This window comes from Andrographis paniculata, unplaced genomic scaffold, assembly GCF_009805555.1.
Source record: "Andrographis paniculata isolate CXL003 unplaced genomic scaffold, ASM980555v1 Contig60END, whole genome shotgun sequence".
Taxonomy (NCBI): domain Eukaryota; kingdom Viridiplantae; phylum Streptophyta; class Magnoliopsida; order Lamiales; family Acanthaceae; genus Andrographis; species Andrographis paniculata.
In genome coordinates this window covers 3,008,409-3,027,855 of record NW_026137596.1, presented here as the reverse complement: position 1 = coordinate 3,027,855, position 19,447 = coordinate 3,008,409, and the positions used below count along the sequence as shown (strand labels likewise).

Here is a 19,447-nt window from a genome sequence, read left to right as displayed (position 1 = left end):
TTTGAGTATAATAAAACATAAACATTATTATAAAATATATTTTTTGTAAAATAATAAAAGGGTTTATTTGTTTAGGTGTAATATAAATTAATTAAATACTTATAATATGCAAATTCTGGGCCTGTCCCTAATTTAATTTATTTTAACTTTTAAGCCCAATATAGTATCAGTAACGGGCCCAATTTGGGCCCACAAACTCTGAGAATAATTCGTTATTCTCTCGCGATCGTATTTTCATCGTTCTCGGAAGGTGGGGAAATAATCTCCGATGGGTGAAAACAGCGGAACCACCTCCTCCGCCAAAGTGGCGCTGGCTGCTTCTACCGCCGACGAAGATCAGTTGCTGAAGCAATTTTTCTCGGAGGTTAGCGAGGTTGAGCGCGATAACGAAGTTCTCAGGTTTGTGTTGCAGTGAATATGTTCATATTCGCGGAATATTATTATAATTTTTAGGGTTTCAATGCTATCAGTTTGAAATTGCACCTTTATTTCCATTATTGGTCAATAATTTCTGATAAAGCGATGGAAAAGGGGACCTTGTAGTCTTATGATTTGTTGTTTGTATAATAGTTAATATATTTGTGTTGTGTAGCGTCGTATATGTATATTGGTATGAGTTAAATTGAAGGATGGATATGCATTGAATTATCGAAAAGAGAAGTATTGAGCTCAATTTGTCTTGAGTCTCAATTGTATACTTAGCTGCGTTGAGGAATTGGAGCTTGCTTTTCTCTTATTAGGTTATATTATTAAGAAAGAATCTTCATATGTATCATGTAAAGTCTTGTTTGAATATAATGCTGGTTAGGCTTCCCAAGCTGTGGGTGATCCTTTTTGTGTTTTGTGCTTTGGTTTTTTTTTTAATTTTTTTTTTCATGATTAGTATCAACCAACTGTACCTAAAGAAGATTCATTCTTTTCAGAAAATGAAAATATATGTTATGACCCATTAAGATTTTAGTTGATGCCTGCTGATTGTGCTCTAACTTTTTGCTGCTGCAGGATCCTTTCATGCTTCAAGTTAAACGCTTTTGAATATCTCAACCTACCATTTGATTCCTCTGTAGATGAAGTAAAAAGGCAATATCGTAAGGTAATATCTTAATCCTTCCTGTATTAATTATGTATTTTGATTAATCTAAATCAGCGAAAAGTGCTTATGGTAGTCTTGTATCTTACAGCTGTCTTTACTTGTTCACCCTGATAAATGCAAGCACCCCCAAGCTAAGGAGGCCTTTGGAGGTAATGATCCCATTTTTGGAAGGAAACATGTGATACTATTCATTGAGCTTGTAGTACTCCATGCACATGACTATCTTTCTAAAATTCCATAATTTTAGGATACTAATAAACTTGTTTTAAGATGTCTTTACTCCGCAAGGATATTGATTTCATGGAGCGTTTTCAAAAGCATTGAACTAGAGTTGAAGTTGTCAGTTTAGAAACTACATAATAACATTGATAGGATTCTGGTAACCCATCCACATAATAGAAATTTATATATTGATTTTTGAGAAGACCGGATCTGTCTATTTTAAAGCAGTTAAGAAAAATATTTTATGCGTCATCAATGGTCATGGATTGTTGTTTATGTGCTCTGTGGATTTTTATGATGAGATACACTGATAAGATATCATGGAAGTTTGCAGTATTGTTTGACCAGTTGCTCCCATTTACCCCCTTTCTTAAATTTTTACCTTCATTGGCATTTGTTACATCAGCTGAATACAAATTATTTTGTTACGCAGATAGAAATGTTTTGTTTGGGCAATGCAATTCCAATTAACTTACACACTGTTTTGTATATGAAACAGCATTGGCAAAAGCTCAACAGTTGTTACTTGATCCCCAGGAGAGAGATTATCTATTAAACCAAGTTAATGCAGCAAAAGGTTTATTTTTATTTATTATTATTTTTGTTTATAATTTTTTGTGGTTATCTGCATATTTCTCTTATATTGGGTTTTAAATGCTTTCTGCAAGTGATGAATTCTATGGAGACTCATGTTTCTGAATTAAACATGCAGAAGAACTTAAAGCAATTAGGAAGAAGCAGCTGAAAAAAGACACTGCTACTAAGTTGAAGTCTTTAGTGGATGAGGTGGATTTTTTGTTTGGTGGCACCTTATGATACCTTCTTAACCTGTTTTGCATTATCAACTACGAAAGGTTAATTGCAGTAATATGTGTGGGACTAATGCTATCCTTAGTGTACACCACCAAGTTCTTTTCATCGGTATTGCATGCAGCACTTCGTCTTTTATTCTATAGTTACGTTTTATTTGATTCAAGCGTAATTCTCTGGACATTTTATGATTATAATTTGAGCTATTTAAAAGTTAAATTGTGATGAAGACATCTTTTTTTTATTTTTTTTGATGAAGACAACTATCTTTTAATCTTATGAACTATGATGCAGGGAAAATATGAGCAGGAATATGAACGATCAGAAGAATTTCAGCAGCAGTTAAAATTGAAAGTTCGAGAACTCTTAACAGATCAGGAATGGAGGAGAAGGAAGATGCAAATGAGGGTATGCCGATAAGCACTCAATTTGTTCTAACTCTGTTTCTTACTCCAATGTTTACATGCTTCACATACCTGCAGATATCAGAGGAGGAAGGTAGATTAAAGAAAGATGAAGAAGAAACAAAAGAGATGTGGAAACGTAAACGTGAGCACGAGGAACAATGGGAAGGCACAAGAGAACAAAGGGTTAGTTCTCCTACATACATCGTCTTAAAGACTTGAAAGCTTTGTAATATCTGGTTCCCAGATGCTATATAATTTGCTAAGTTGGGTTTATTTTAAATTTTAATATCTTGTCAAAGTACTTTTCAGCACATTTCGTTTCCAAAAGTTCTTAGTGTCTTGCTAGATATATCCAACTTCACATTTGGTGGCTGGACCAGAAACATGTCTACATTTCTTTTCCCGATGTAGAATGTCTAATTCTTTTAATTGAACTAATTGAGGAACCTAAAATTCATTTGTACATATTTTCTTTCACTACATACAGGTATCGAGCTGGAGGGACTTCATGAAAGGTGGAAAGAAGGTTGGTTACATCTACATTTCATTCAGTTCTGTTTTGAAGTAATTATCATTTCTGGTAGAAATGAAGTGACATGAGATTTCGTTTGTACTTTCAAAGGTCAAGAAAGGAGAGACTCGACCTCCAAAACTCAAGACAGAGGATCCGAACAAATCCTACGTGCAAAGGCCAGTGAAACGAGGTTGACTATTAATATATTTCCCTATCCTTGTTTGAACTATCTGCCATTGCATACATTACATGATATTGCTTGATAAAAAGCCTTTTGAGGTTTGATAGTGCTATAGCTGTTGTATTAACTTGTGTTTGCTAGCCATTTTGTGCTGCTCATTGAACCCTATCCAAACCTAGGTATTCATTCGAGCATCCTAGCACCTATCCCTGTATTTACCTGAGTCGATGTACACATTCTGTAGTTTACCCTCACTGTCATTATAATTATCTACGAAAAATTCTTCAAATTATTAATCGAGGAAGGATCCTCCAGATCTAGTTCTCAGACTAATCAATTTGGACTCATATTAGGGATAGCCTTTTTTTTTTTTTTTTTTTTTACAAGCATTGATAGACACAAACTGATTCATGCTGTGTGTCATCTATTGTGTTTGCTAAAGATTGTGCTGCGTTAACCCTACAATTTGGTTCGTTGGTTTTTGATTTACTTGTGAAATAGTTCTCTATCCATTGCTGAAGATTATCCGGGACCTGTTGCTACTTGAAATTGTATGGTTTCATGTTTCACCATGCATTGCATTGCGCCTTTGAAATGATTCATGGCTTCATATTTCACTATGCATAATGATGATTTGTGGCTTCGTAGGCATATGTGTTCGGTCATCTTTGAAGTTTCATAGATGAGCCTTTTTTTTTTATTTTTTTTTATTTTTTATTTATGACATAGAAACTCACAACTGCTACTTTTCGAGTATCTTCTGGATAAATTTTTGGTTAAATTGCAAATTAGGTCCGATAAGGCAAGTTAAATGAGCCTTCTTGTTGATATATAGTAAAGTGTTTTAGACCAGTTACCGTGTCCGACTCAAGCCCCATTATCTTAATCCATTTTCCTTGAAATAACATTTTTATTATGGACTTGAGCTTGTAAACTATTCAAATTTGAATCTAATCTAGCGAATTAATTATTGTTTTGGTAAATAGGTATAAAATTAAAAAGTTGAATTGCATGAAAAAATGTGTTGGACATATATCTATTATGAACCTACAAATATATAATTACATTTAAAAATAATAGGTTGGAGTGTATTAGTATTTCTTCCAATTTTTACTATTTATTAAAAAAATATATATATCTATTTTTTTTATATTATATTAAAAATTAATTTTATATTTAGAATATTATATTAATATTTATTTATATCATATAATATACATTTTTGTGACTAAAAATTATATATTTCTTATTATATAATAAGATGAATAAATATAAATAATAAAAGATAATTAATTTCTTTTGTACTTACAAAAAAAAAAAATATATCAAAATTATTATATATACTTATACTAAATAAATTACATAAATTATCAAATTAAAACCAAACAAAACACATATTGATGATATTTAAACACGCATATATAGATGATATTTCTGTATGTAACAATGAACATCACCCTAACACATATAATGGTTGGGTCAAATCAGGAAAATGGGTCCTAACAATGAACACATTCATCTAGATGAAACTAAGCAATGTACATGCATGCATATGTGATTAACAAATGGCTTCATGTACTACAAGTCAGGTCACTTGCCACATGACCTGCCACACAAGGCGAACATAGTTCACCTAGTATGATTTGTTTGTCGGACTTAGTTTGCATGGTATTAAGTTTGACCGAAGGTTTACCCAAGTATCGGCTGCAAGTTCTTATGTCATAAATAAATAAATAAATAAATAAGAGCACCTAATAATCCAAAAAAGTTTTTTTTTTTTTTTTTTTCATCTTCATTACACAATATAGTTACACTACTACACTGGACTGTACTCTACTACATTACATAGAAAAAAAAATGAATCCACAAGAACACCACCCTCCCACTCCCCCTCTCTATTGTGCACACATGAATATATATATATATATATATATATAATCAACAGCTGAGGGGGAAGCTTAACACAGACATTATATCACCACAAGCACGCCGTTTATGCATTTAAAACACAGCAAATAAATTAAAACAAAACATAAAATTAATACACCTGCGCCAGCCAGCCGTGGCCGACCCAACCAACCCCGCGCAGGCCTCACCTTCCGGTCTTAGCCAGGTTGCCTTTTCGAACACATCACACCACAGCACTCCATGGACCTCGGCTGCCGACTTTGTTATGGAGATTTCCAAAAAGTGGCTTACAGACACACAGACTGCAGTTAGAATCCCACCAGCAAGTTCTCCAGCATTCCACAATTGTTTCTGCTATGTGCAAATCACTGGAAATTCCACAAGTTGTTTTTTAACATGAAAGAGAAGAAACAAGTTTCAGTAAAACTATCTGCTCGGAAGGAAGGAAAATCGAAATTTTGATTAATCTATAAAACCTAAATCCAAGCAACAGAACCTCGGTCATTGGCAACTTGTGGACGGCCCCGAGTTGGGGTGGGTGGTCTGTTAGCATTTAGCTCCTGACACAACCACATAGATCGTAAGATAGATCAAGATCACACTTGCAAAAAAGTTTTAAAAGTTTGGATTAACATCAGTACCTGCATCCATGTGTCTTCTATATGGCGCTCGGGAGAAGTTTCTGGAGATGAAATCGCGGGTGGCAATGGATGAATCAGTTTTGGCACAACCACCAAATCTCGACCCAGAACCAATATAGCCCCGGCATTGTTGGCAGTGCCTGCAGAAATTAAAATGATACCGGCGTTACAGCAGCAACCAATCAACGAATGTGAAATCATTTGGACTTACCACAATAGTTGGTCGCTGAGAAGAGGGTAATTAGATGTCCCTGAGCAAATCTTTCAAATCCATCCATCACGCACTCGTGTGCCCGGACAATCAATTGAAGGTCATTGTTGTTACAGAATTCCATAACACGGTCAGGCTGCAAGATAGGCGCACATAATCATGAAGCACTTCAATAATTTATAAACAATCTGTTTTTTGTCGGAAAATGTGAAGTCTGATTCAGACACTGACCCCGAAAGTTACCAATCCTGGACCTCTTGCATTCGGACGCAGTCCTTCTACACTGTCGTTTTCTGTGGGATCAGACCTGCGAAGAGGCGAACGCATCAAGAATACAGTAGTAGAAATTTGGAGGGTAGTAACAACATAAAACTAGAAGAGCGTGTGGACTCACCACAACAAATCCATAAGTACAATCGATCCTGCTTCCATAGCAATCGGGCGCTGAATGTTCTCAATCTGTTCTACATGGTTTATTGATCTCCCAATACCACCATGCATACAAATAATCTTTTTCTCGATCAGCGCAGCAAGAGGAAGCCAGTTGAACAACCTATTTATCCGATGCCAAGCCCATATCCCATCTCTCTCACCCTATTCAGGAATCGCTCAGGTTGGATGATTTATCCCAGAGAAATACAAAAATGGCGAGGGATTTTTTGTAACTTACCATACGCTCAATGCACTCGATCCGAAATCCAAAGAGAGCATTGATATCTGCAGCTTCATGATTTCCACGAATCAAATGGACTTGGTGGGGATACTCGACCTACATACCCATGCATTTGTAAGAAGCGTTTTCATCAGTTTCTCGAGGGAGAATCACAGGAGACAGTGCAGGATTTTAGTTGACAAGTGGGATGGCTACCTTCAAAGCAAGGAGAAGAGTAATTGTTTCCAAGCTGTGTTGACCACGGTCAACATAATCTCCAAGGAAGAGATAATCAATGTATCTGACAGACAAACAGACAATCAGCATGTGATGGAAACTAGGCATTGTACAAAGTAAAATGTTTGATCTAGGCCAAACATTAAAATTCTATCGGAAAAGCACCATACAGACAGAAAATAGCATATAAAATTATTATATACAGTTGAATTCTATCCATCTTCTTTTTTCCATAGTGCCCCTTTCACAGTAACATATATTGTATTATGCTGCATAACTCCTAGCAAGATAAAATGTTGCTTTAAAAAATTGTTGGTTTCTAACATAGCAAGGCAACATCCATTCTGTCTACCCAGCCCATTCATATCACTCGTGCATTGTCCAAAAAGCACATAGCGGGACTGACGTAATTCTCATTTAGTTAGTAAATTGTCCTTTATTAGATTATTGTTTTAGCATGTAGTCGAGGATAGGAATATCTGGGCAAGCAATCTAGAATTATCATTTGCAAAAAATTGCATTGTAGTAAACTTAACCCAACATGCATATGGAGCCAACATATGAAAAAAAGTAATTAGAAAAAAGTTTAAATGAAAAGATACATAATTACAGGCATACACAATATGCTAAAACGAAAATTTTCATGATAAACATCATAGCAACTACCAGCCAGCTGGGCATATTAACAAAATAGTTAATTATATTATCCTAACTAAGAATTTTTGGGTGCGTTTGTTTGGAGATTTGGATTTTGAGTTGGAATTTGAATGGTAAAATTCTTTAATTGGAATAGTTGTATGGTGTAATATAAATAGGTATTGATGTGATGTTTTGAATGTAAAATTGATTTTTAGAATAATATAGAAAATGAAAAATAAGTGTTTGATTTGATGTTTTTGGGGGAAATATTTTGGATGAATAGTGGAATTTTTGCAAAATCCCTCAAACTACACACCCTTAATGTATAAAGCAAGATCGATAAGGAGTGTCAGATTGCGTACGCTATATCCCCAGCAGTAGAAGGCGCTCCATACTCGTCAAACAGTCGCATAAGATCCCCAAACTGTCCATGTAAGTCACCGAATATCTTAATAGGAGCTTTCAACTGTAGTACGCTTGGTTCACTTGAGAATATTCTCTCAGCACTATCACAAAGATCAGCAATCTCATTGCAATCCAAGAAAAATTGCCTGCAAACTGGAGGTTTCCAACCACGAGGTTTCAAAAGATGAGCAATCACCTGTGCCAATAGCAATCATGATGTTGTTACTTAACATGATATTTTGTTGCACCAATTAATTGAAGATTTATTCAGAACTAAAAGAATATATGCTCCCAATCAACATTTGACTACTACCAATTTTGTGGAACAAGCATTCCTCATATTTCCTCAAGTGCAAAGGCACTTTATTCTATTGAAGGAACAGTCAATATAATTTCTTATCACTCTGAAATCATAGGAGAATAAAGTAATAATGTTTTGGGAAAGATACCTTCTTTGGTACACTGTTAATTGACATTTGCCTATCTAACAGTTTCCTAGCTGCAGTCGCACTTTCCGGAGTTCCATAGCTGACCCGCCTGCCTTCGTTTTCAAACTGATCAATAGAAAGCTGTCTGACCATTCCACCTAAAGCACCACTAGTCTCCGCAGCTACAACCACCTGGAAACAAATGATAGCCCTATGAATCCAACATTTATCAAAAGCAAGATCTTTTTCTTGTTGTTGAATATTCTCAAGAATCACCTTCTTGGATTCGTGAATTAAATTGTCTCAAAACTTAACATATTTCAAAATTTCTAAACTCCTCCTTTGAATAGTTCATAATTTCTTTAAACTACCCTTAACGCTGAGCCAAAATTTTGGACTTTGAGACAGTTTCAGCCTCTTCATTTAATCCAAAATTAAAATGGTTTGGTATAACAATACTCACAGCACGATGATGCAGTCTAACTCCAGTTGGGACTAAATTATTTGACACAGGAGAAACAGGCTTGATCAAAGTAGGTGTCCGTTCCCCACTAGGAGTAGCCTCTGATCCTCGATCTCTATCAGGAAGTTCGACATCTCCATTAACCTGTCTGGCTTTAGCTGCAGCCAATGCAGCACTAATAGCCTCAGCTTCTGCTGCAGAAGCTTCAACTAAGTACTCGACACCTTTGCTCAATCTTCTGTGCGGAAATACTATATATTAGACAGAACTCAAAGCAACCAACATAATTGAATTGCTAAATTGGCTATATGCAAACGATAAGGCAGGGCACTTAATTACCTGGAACCTTGGATCATGGCATTTTCTGTGCTTATATCTGTATAAATATCACCATTAACGGGGGGAGCGACAGGATTTCCAACAACTACTGCATCAGCAGCAGCAGCATCAGACACAGGGTCTCCATTCCTATCTTCACTAAATCCATAGCCACCTTGCAACCTTCCTTGTGGCAAATTGGAGGCAGCTTCTGTGGCAGCTGCATGAGAAGCTGCACTGGTGGTTTCAGTGGCAGCCAAATCTTCTGCAACAAGCAAATCATCCAGCAGCACCCCTACAGCAAACAAATTCCAACCGCTATCTAGCTTATCCGCATATCCAAATCAATATGTTGCGTGTACACACCCATAGCATGCATTAACTTCATATTTTACAAGGAATGTCCAAAATTGAAGGTACACAAAAGAAAAGCAGAAAATTAGAACAGATCAGCAAAAGTTCAGCTGCCAAGTCAGACCATGTAGTGTAGATTATCTCACATGAGATTCCAGTGTCCAAAAAGTAAGGTCAGAACTTCCCAGACCCTTCCAACCCCATGCCCTCAAAAGAATATAAACGTAATTTTACTAAGTCAGAAGCGAATCTTTATTATAATATCATGACTCAGCTGCACAACCATGAGTCCTGTAATACTTATAAGGTATAATGTTCGTATCAATTGAATTAAACTGTTAATGCATTATTTTCTATTGGCCTGTAGTACGTGTATATGTATATATTTATCATTATCAATAAATAATAATGAAATGATTAAAAACAGAAGTCCACAATTTATTCGAGGTGAATAGAACAAGGTCTTAAGTATCAGCATAGTATTCAACATATATCATCTTATTATGGGAGAGTATTATTGCTCACCTCCACGTAGACCACCATATATGAAGATCAAATCACCAACTGCAGCAGCAGCATGTCTGCAGCGCCTGGTCAGTTCAACTGCGGCATCCCCACCAGCAGCATCAGCACTGTACCTACCAGTCCTGGGACTCGTAACAACAGACTTTGTGTCACACCAGACACCAGCTGCAGTATCCAAAACTAAACAGAAAAAAAAGACATGAAACATTAATCTACAATACTAACTGTATTAACTACCAACTATTCTTTTATGGAGCATTCTCCTCTCTGGTAGATGCAAGAAAATCTAAAATCTTGGCAGAAAGCTTAAAGGACGGAATTACCAGCAACACTAGAGGAATCCTCGACCATGCGACCACCACCAAGAGCCCCTCCGGACACATGAAGACGTGCATTAACAAAAACCTAGTAAGCACAAGGAAATAAGAAGTCACTTATATGCAACTAAAATCAACATGAAAATATTAGTATCTGAGAACAGAGTTACTCAACAAAGAACTTACAGCAGCATGTTGATATCTTGCAGTCGGCGAAACACCAGGAGCTATGGCCCATTCCCATCGACCATCTCTATGCTTGGCAAGGCCAAATGCACTAGCCAAGGGCTGCATAACCAATCATCTCAATAAAAATTGAGGGGCAGCAGAAAATGCAGTAGAAATGTAAATGGATCACTAGCAAAGAAATTCTGAAACTCTCTTTGCTCTTGTATGTTCCTTGCCCCGACAAAGCATTGGGCAGGGCGGAGATTAAGAAGTCTAGTTGAAATAGAAATCAAATTGTGCTCTGCCTTGTAAAAGATAAAATAAGATAAATTCCAAATAGAGAGACACGCTAAAAGCCTTATTGATGAGTTGCCTTGAATTTCACAAACGCATACATTCAGCAGAAAAGTAAAAACTGAATCATAATATAAAATAACCTAACCATAAAATAACTGAATGTGTATAATCATAAATCTTCAACAGTGCAAAAGTATTGGAAACCACACTAACCACACTATTTGGATCCCTCCCACCACAAAGCAAAAGAAGGCCATCAGAACGTGCACTTGCAGTTGCATACCTAGGTAAGTGGAGATTCAAGAGAAAATACTGATAAGATTCAGATTATAGGAGATGAATAAATAAAACCCCCTTAAAAAGAGGACGTAAACTCCGGAGAAAGTTGGCATGTCAACCTTATAAAATATAGTAATAGATATGTTGAGATTCAAGCTCAAGAGAAAATACTGATAAGATTCAGATTATAGGAGATGAATAAATAGAACCCCACTTAGAAAGACGATGTAACCTTAGTATAAAGTTAGCATATCAACCTTATAAAATATAGTGAAGCTCAAACACTAAGGCCACAGAAGTAAAGTAAGGTGTTGAAGCTTTGCAACATACCCATTGAATTATGCGGGGCTTATCAAACCTAAAAATGAATCAGTACAGAAGATGCTATCGGAAATCTTGATAGAAAATCTTAGAAACCATTCATACAAGGACGCAAACATTTCAACTAGGATCAAGATAACTTCTCCAACTTTAAGGAGTTGAAAGAAGAACTGGTATAGAGTCTCAGCAGCAAGCTGACAGAGACTCATAGCCTCCTGTTTGCAGATTGTTAATCTTCTATTAAAAACATAAAAAGAGCTATTCATATCCAAAAGGCACCAACTAAGTGGTATTTTTTAAGTGTTCTCTAATTGAATCGAAAGACTTAATCAAGTGTTTGGTAGTATAGGCAATCAAAGACATACTATGCAAGATGTGCTAATACACAGAATGAACCATGAAAATGGAATAAAATTATGGAACAATAATATATAAGGAAAGTTTAGAACAATAATCAATGAATGGAACTTGGGAACAATATAATAAGAAGAAAAAGGTAACTTAAACGTAACAAGCTCACATGCAAGCAGGCGGGCCTTCACCCTCTGGTTCCAGTTTACGCCATTCATATGGCTTTGCAGCCGTGTCCAGAGCCCACACATCAGCCAATGGTCGTTTTCCTAACAAGAATGTACCAACTGATAAGCTATGCATAGTTGGGTTATAGTACGGAAACAAATGAAGATAACACAAACCATCATTTCCACCAATTGCCATAAGATATCGTTGCCCAACCAAAGCCATGACATGCCCATAGCGTGGGCCTGGCCCAGGACCTTGGACCACAACCCTAAGGAAATTATAATTTCAGATTGACTGGTCACCAAAATATGGCATAGTAAATGAATGTGTAAATACAAAAATATCGATTATAAAGATACCAACCTATGCCACCTAGGACGTTGTTGCGTAAGATCCAAAACATGGAGATCTTCAGCCGACAAGCCCGCTGGACCAATACCACCCTGCATCAGGAAGAATATTTATTGCGGCGTATATATACACGTGTATGATAGAAAAATAAATGCTGTAACTTAAAATTTCAATCCATGTGTCAACAATAACGACAAAAAAGATAATGGAACATATATATCAACAATCTCATACATCAGAAAAATAAATGTTGCAACTTCTATCTCTGTACACATGTCAACTGACCTGAATAACAACCATGGTTCCAACAGCAGTTGCCACATGAGCTGCCCTAGGTGTGGGTGGTTCTCCAAAAGGATTAATTCTAGAAAGATTAAAGCCAATATATCAAAGAAGCCAGCAAAACAGAACAAAAGTAACCATAATAAAAAATTTCGATCTAGTTATATTAATTAAGCTTACCGAGACCATTTATTGGTCAAAACATCATAACAGTGTACATCCGCAGTAGCCCCAGCCAACCCTGCAGAAAAATCCAGTTACTACTACTTTCCTAAAAAAAAAGTTACTTGAGAATGACTTCACAGTTCACACACATCCATAATCAACTTATAAGCATAGGAAGAAACTCTATTTTTTGTCCAAAGAAGTCTGTAAAACTTCTAACCACACTAAAAACCGGACACGTATAACTCCCTGGCAAACTCAGTAGTGCGAAAAAAGCTTCCAACTTTTTAGTTAAAAATAATTATCCAGTGCATTAAATGATATCAATCGACTCATAACCCAACTCGAGCATCTAAATAACGACATCAATGCATTACTTGCTATACACCCAAACACATAAGACTGCATCACACAACAATAATCACCCTGAATTCTGACTCAATTACATTTCCACTTTCCATTTTTAGTTCACATTAAAACAGCATGAAAAAACCAAACCAATTCTCAAGCTAACCCTTGCAGCACCATGCAGTTCTTCAATCCATGTTCATAAGAAGCAAAACCATAAGAATCCGAAAAACCTCAAACAAGCAACTCCAATGAACTCAGGCATATTTTAACGCTACAGATGGGTTTAAAAATTCATCTTACATTATACTAACACACAAATTAACAATTCAGCTAGATACATACGAATTCCCGCACTTCCAGCCGATGAAGGAGTTCCAGATGCTGCTGAATTTCCTTCCAGAGCTGTCGCCCCGCCAAAGAGAATCAATCTGGGACCAATATAGCCAGGACTCCCTTCCTCCCCCACGGCCGGCACCGCCGTGAGCGTGTGGCCACACCGCGGCCCAGGGCCATCATCCTTCTCAACTATCGCGTTCACCACACTATAAGTCGGTGCACACCGAGGCCCCGCCGCCACCGCTCCTCCGCCGCCGGGACCGCCGCTGCTGCTAACATTACTGCTATTCTCACTCTGCTGCTGCTCCGAGTCAGCCATGGATTGAGATTCGGTTTGCTCCTCCGCACCATTAGCCCCAGCCGGCTGCTCCGTCGGATCGCGATCGTGCTCCGTAGCCATACCCGAATCCATGTCCATCTCCGTAGATAAACCCTAAATTTTCAAAGCTTCAAAATAAGATCGGAGCTCGAATTCTCAACAATTCTCATCCGCAGTCGTCAATTAATCAAATCACCAAAACCAATAGCTTCCGATTCTCAAAAATTCACACAAGAATTAGTTTTTATTTCATCCAAATAATTTTATCTACATATAAAGCGGTGATAGAGAATCCAGAAGCAACCTTGCCAATCCAAAGTTTCCAACCCCTCACTCCCTCTCTCAACCCCCAACTATTTTCTCTCTCCACCAGTATACATACACACATATGTATCTATCTATCCACAATTTTCACACTGTAATAGTCAAAGGGAAAAAAGAGGGGGGAGTTTCTTTCACCATGTTCTTCGATTTAGGGCTCTTCTGATTGCGTGAGTGTCTTATACGGCTGAGAAGGCGCCACTGCGACTGTGCGACGGCGGAAGGACATCGGGTACAACTGCTGAACCACAACGTACTACACTGTGATTGTACCTTCCGCATCTCCTTGTTGTACCTTTAGTCCACTTGTGCCCGTCCACCCTAATTAGAGTATTAATCTAATCCTTTTTTAATATCGTTAAAAAGATATATGTTTTAGAATATAAAAGCCTTTTACTTTCATGACTATTTATCTTACTTAATTGTGTAGTTTTTATAATTGGATTGTGTAATGATGCGCATTGCAAGTAATTATTATTTATGGAATCAAAATTAGTATTATTTATTATGATATTGATTGACTTTTTTCTTTTTCTTTTTTTTTTTTTTTAAATATTTTGACCTATTTAAGTAATACTATGTCCATTTAAGAGTTCACTTTGAGTAAATATAATAAAACACCACATAATTGTTAGATACATTATACATTCCATATTAATCAATACAAGGTGTGGTATTTTGGCTTGGCTTCCTTCTAATACACAATTTTCCTTGTCTATAATATATAGTAACTTTTTATATTTTTTTCATAAAATATCAATATTTAATATAAAATATTATTTTTATATTTTAAATATAATTTTTTTATACATCACATAAAGAATTTTATCTCAATTAAAACATTAAACATACACACCCTTTGTATTTGAAGTGTTTGGTTTTATTTATTTTTTTGATTTTGTTTAAAAAATAATTTTTAAATATAATTTTATATTTTTTATAAAATATAGGTATAATAAAATTTTGAGAAAACTTTTTAAAGAAAAAATTAATATTACACATTAATATAATATATAGTATATATATTATCTATTGTTATTTTTTATATACTAACACAATTTAACAAATTGTTTGAAATTAATTTGAAATAAAATGATGTTTTGAATCGTTATTTAAATAGTAGTATCTTAATATAAAATTTTGTGAAAAATAATAATAGTTTTTAAAAAATTATGCATAATACTTTTGATTTAAAATGCTAGAAGAACAAATTTTTTGTTATGGTTAATTTAACTCAAAATTCAATAATATCTAATATGTTTAAACAATACAATCCGGAATATAAATAGACATCATGGTGTTCTTTATATATTATTTCTTAGCATGCAATTTTATTCTTATAATTTTAATACTCCCCGTCCCATTAAAAATATACATTACTCGATCCTACTGTAAGGGATGACCTGGTGATATTGGAGTTGGATTTGTGACCGTCAGATTATAGGTTCAAACCCCGAGGCCTCATGTAGTTAACTATAGTTATGGGACGGAAGAAATATTTTTTTTATTAAATATCTATATCATATATTATTTTAGTACTAAATTCAAACTAAATTATTTTCAAACTTATTAAAAGAAACATACACTTAAATATCAAATTTTAAATATAGTATATTTTTATATTAATCATTTATTTTTACATCATTTTTAAATGATACAAATTTAATATACTAATTATTAATATTTTATTATTATTTGATTTGATTTTGTAAATTATATTTATAAAATTTAAAATGACAATAAAATAAGAATATAAAAGACGCAAAAATAAACATATATCACGGGAATGCAGTGCAGGAGCATGCAGTTGTCGAGGCATGGCGGCCGCTTGTTTATCAGACTATCAAAAAACACTTCAAACCATCTAACCATCAGCCGCCATAGCCGCAGCTTCGACAAATAATGCTCTGTAGTATTGTATTGTGGCTTCTGGAGGTTTCAATGATAAACAAACACAAAGCTAAATATAGTCAGTGGATCAGTTGCACTTGCATCCATAATAGTCTCAATCTGGTGGAAAAGGGAACTGGAAATGGCTATCAATCAGGATTCAGGCTATGCAAATGCAATTCCCTGCCTGGCGAAGGAGAGATGCAGACTTGCAGTGGATTTTCGCATATGGACTGGACTGCGTTTATTCATTGGACTCACTGTTCTTCTCCAATACTTCGTACGGTGAGGAGGAAGATGATCGAACAACAATCAACAACGGAAGCAAGGAAGGAGTGGAGGAGTTGGAAATCTAGGCGGTCCAGAGAAAAGGAGATATGTCAATTCAATATACTAATTCTCTCTCAACTTCTTGCTATATCTAATCTAAATCTAATCTCCATGATGCAATCCCTTTCTCTTTCTCTCTCTAACTTCTATCCTTCTTTCTCTCTCCTATTTAGATAAGCATCTATCAATTTCACGTCTCCATGTAGCCAGCCAATCACAGTTCGCCTTTCCTTTTCCCTACTCTGCTTGTTTGAGATTTCTTGAATTCTCCGCCAAGCTTGTGTAGGGAATGGGATTTAAAGTCCAGAACGATTGAAGAAAGTGGAAGAAGCCCTAACCAGAAATCCGGAGAGGAGCTGACTGAATTCGGGAGAATCATGAAACAAGGTAGGGATTTCGTGGTTTTGTTTGTTAATTTGTTGCCAATAGCCAGTTTCATCGTATCTTTCTGATTGATTGGTGTCGAAAATATTTGGGGGATTTCTCAATTCTAGGGTTTGGGGTCTGGAGTTCAATTCGCACCCCTAACTTTCTAGATAATTCACCAACCCTACCCCCGCCCCGATTAGGGTTTATCCTTCTACGATTTGATTTTACGCTCAAATTCGTTCCCGAATTCCGATAAATTCATTGCCGAGGATTTCATCGGCAATATCTTCCAGACGAATCGAATTCGGGGATATCTAAAATCGCTTAAATATCGCGAAGAGGCTTGAAAACAACATTTAAAATAAGATCTGAAGTAAGAATTCATACTGTGATCTCATCGACGCCATTGATTTGTCTTCTTGATGATTCAAGATTCACCGGAGATGGATTCCAACGACGGCAGAGCCTTGCCGGAAAACAACAAGAAACGTTCAGTCAAGACACGTGCTCAGATCGACGCTCTGGAAAATTTTTACAATGGTATGCATAACTAGTCTCCGTTTTTCTAACTATATTTGGGTCTATGAAACCTTCAATACCAACACATATTGCTGAATCTTTTTTCAGAGCACAAATACCCAACTGAGGCAATGAAAGCGCAGCTTGCAGAGTCGATAGGCTTGACACAGAAGCAAGTGTCTGGGTGGTTCTGCCACAGGAGATCAAAGGACAAGTGGTCTGCTGCCCCTGGGAAGCAGCCTGGATCACAGGATATTGGAGTTGGGCATAAACAAGATTCTTGTGGCAGCACAAAGCAGGGTGGAGGTGATCCAAAAGAATTTTCTGCTACAGAGCTGACCTACGAGCAGGGGAATCGCTATCCTCAAAATGACAATTATACGACCGATCCCTCTTCTGATAGCAGTTTTTCGCTGCGAAATGTGTCAAGCCATCAAAATGGTGAGCTGTTGGATGGGGGGGTATCAAGTTACGTGGTAACAAAAAATTCGCCTGTGGGCATGAGAAGGCCGGGTCCATCAGGTTATTTAAAAGTGAAGAGTCGGGTCGAGGATCCATCCATTTCAGCAGTCAAGAGACAGCTGGGAGAGCATTATCGGAGTGATGGTCCTCAACTTGGTGTTCAATTTGACCCTCTTCCTCCAAGAGCATTTGAGACTGCAATGGATGGTGCAGTCAAAGGTAAGTTTTTGCCACTTCAATGGTCATTTGATGATTTCACCTAGAAACTAGAAAAACTTTTTCATGAATAGATTATTTGATGATTTCACCTAGCATGTGGAGAACTCTTTCAAGAATAGGCGATGGAAGAGAGTCAAGCTTAGGATCTTCCATTCTGAAACCAAATTAAAGGATTCTCTACCCTTTGTTGATTTGTTCTTTGATAACTAATGTGTTTTCTGATCGAGTTCACTATGATGGCTGTTTTCATAGATGAGGTGATACAGTGATAGCGGAGGTCCCTTTGATTCAATGTCATGTTCATTGATCACTCTGAGGAGATTTATTGTCATTCAACTTGCAACGCTATTCATTTCACCACATTGTCATCTCTGACATGAATTCTTACCAGAAACTTACTGTGCAGGAGAAGCTGTCGTGCCTACCTCGAAGGATGTTACAGATACTTTCCATAGTCCCATAATCAGCAATGTAAGCAATTCTTTCCTGTCGTTGTATTCTGTGCCCGTTCCCTTTGTCATCTTTAACTAAATTGTATGATATTGTGACCATAATTGTCCTGTTGGTTTCATTCTGTGCAGGCAAATAGGTACAATTCCAGCTCGGCTTCCTATAATTATAATACGAGGCACGGATATGATACTCATGATGGTTACGCTAACCATATGATTAGACCAAGCACTTATTTGCCCAACAATGAACTCTATAATCATCCTAGGAGAAACTCTTCAGTAGAATGGCCTGAAAATCCTGACAGAGACAAATACAAGATGAAGCCCAGGCCAGGTGTCGAAGCTGCAAGAATCAACTCATTTCCAAGCCATCCTCACCAACAACCTCACAACAAGAAGATAAAGAATGGAAATCTTAAGCCCCGCAATAAAAGAAAGGAACTTTGCAGTTCTGAGGACGGTGGACTGCCAAGGCAAACTATCAAGGTTCAACACTGCTTTCTTCCTTTTCCCTGATAAGGTGTCAATGCAGATATTCAACGTTTCGGCTATGATTATGCAGGATGCAGAAACTTACTCAGATGGGTGGATTTTGGATGAAAGCAGAGTTAAGAATCCTTTTGCCAACAATTTCTCTGTAAGTTTGAATCATGTATTGACAATAATGTACCAATTCTTGCTTAGAAGTTATCAATAATGTGTTTTGTTACTGTAGGTGGTACAGAAACCTGCATTCTTTGGGTCATTGCCGATGGCACAGATGCCATCTAGTTTCAGTGAAGATGAAGAAAGCGCGGAAACAAGTTCTTCAGTGGACTAAGAATACTGCCAGTGTCAGTTCGGAACATCCTGGTTTCTGCTTGAGATTTTCTTGAATCCAGGGAAGCAGGAAATTTGTAGGTTTCTCTCTCTCCCTCTCTCTCTCTCTCTAGCATTGTAATGTTAGGAAGGATGGTGTATAATTAGTTGTGAAGAAGCAGATGCTGGTGTGGACAATCATCAAGTTAGTTAGTTCATCCTTCTTGTACAGGATCAATCACCTTTTGACTCTTGAATTTGGAAATCAATTTTGGGTATTTGTTTCCCGGATGATGAATGTTTATTTGTGTAGGCATGGAGTGCTTAGGTGACTGTAAATGAACATGAATTTTCTTGCGGCCACTGGTGCT

The 19,447-nt window shown here is 36.6% G+C and overlaps 3 protein-coding genes across 6 annotated transcripts; 2 read left to right on the top strand and 1 right to left on the bottom strand.

Moving 5' to 3' along the window:
* The first annotated feature begins 229 nt into the window (after positions 1-229).
* On the top strand, positions 230-3,516 carry LOC127260161 (J domain-containing protein spf31). The gene is made up of 9 exons (XM_051287854.1): positions 230-399; positions 1,003-1,093; positions 1,182-1,242; positions 1,815-1,892; positions 2,028-2,101; positions 2,420-2,533; positions 2,608-2,715; positions 3,020-3,058; positions 3,155-3,516. The coding sequence occupies exons 1-9, from the start codon at positions 269-271 to the stop codon at positions 3,239-3,241; spliced, it is 783 nt and encodes a 260-aa protein (XP_051143811.1). The 5' UTR covers positions 230-268; the 3' UTR covers positions 3,242-3,516.
* Positions 3,517-4,999: 1,483 nt separating this feature from the next.
* Positions 5,000-14,334, bottom strand: LOC127259622 (serine/threonine-protein phosphatase BSL3). Of its 4 annotated transcripts, none has more exons than XM_051287061.1 (23): positions 14,176-14,334; positions 13,404-13,830; positions 12,726-12,786; positions 12,549-12,627; positions 12,276-12,355; positions 12,086-12,180; positions 11,911-12,010; positions 11,004-11,073; positions 10,512-10,613; positions 10,332-10,413; positions 10,009-10,188; positions 9,151-9,424; positions 8,812-9,049; positions 8,370-8,540; positions 7,878-8,116; positions 6,856-6,940; positions 6,658-6,756; positions 6,382-6,581; positions 6,219-6,294; positions 5,988-6,123; positions 5,777-5,916; positions 5,612-5,695; positions 5,000-5,503 (listed from the first exon to the last, which is right to left on the bottom strand). In XM_051287061.1, exons 1-22 carry the CDS (start codon positions 14,317-14,319, stop codon positions 5,612-5,614), a joined length of 3,162 nt encoding a protein of 1,053 aa, XP_051143018.1. In that variant the 5' UTR covers positions 14,320-14,334; the 3' UTR covers positions 5,000-5,503. The 4 variants fall into 4 exon arrangements, with proteins under 4 accessions (XP_051143018.1, XP_051143020.1, XP_051143019.1 ...); XM_051287063.1 differs by having other exon boundaries at positions 5,632-5,695; XM_051287062.1 differs by having other exon boundaries at positions 8,812-9,046.
* Positions 14,335-15,882: 1,548 nt separating this feature from the next.
* LOC127259605 (homeobox-DDT domain protein RLT1-like) lies at positions 15,883-19,367 on the top strand. The gene is made up of 7 exons (XM_051287032.1): positions 15,883-16,644; positions 17,059-17,166; positions 17,254-17,826; positions 18,233-18,297; positions 18,408-18,764; positions 18,841-18,915; positions 18,994-19,367. The coding sequence occupies exons 1-7, from the start codon at positions 16,635-16,637 to the stop codon at positions 19,096-19,098; spliced, it is 1,293 nt and encodes a 430-aa protein (XP_051142989.1). The 5' UTR covers positions 15,883-16,634; the 3' UTR covers positions 19,099-19,367.
* The last annotated feature ends 80 nt before the right edge of the window (positions 19,368-19,447 follow it).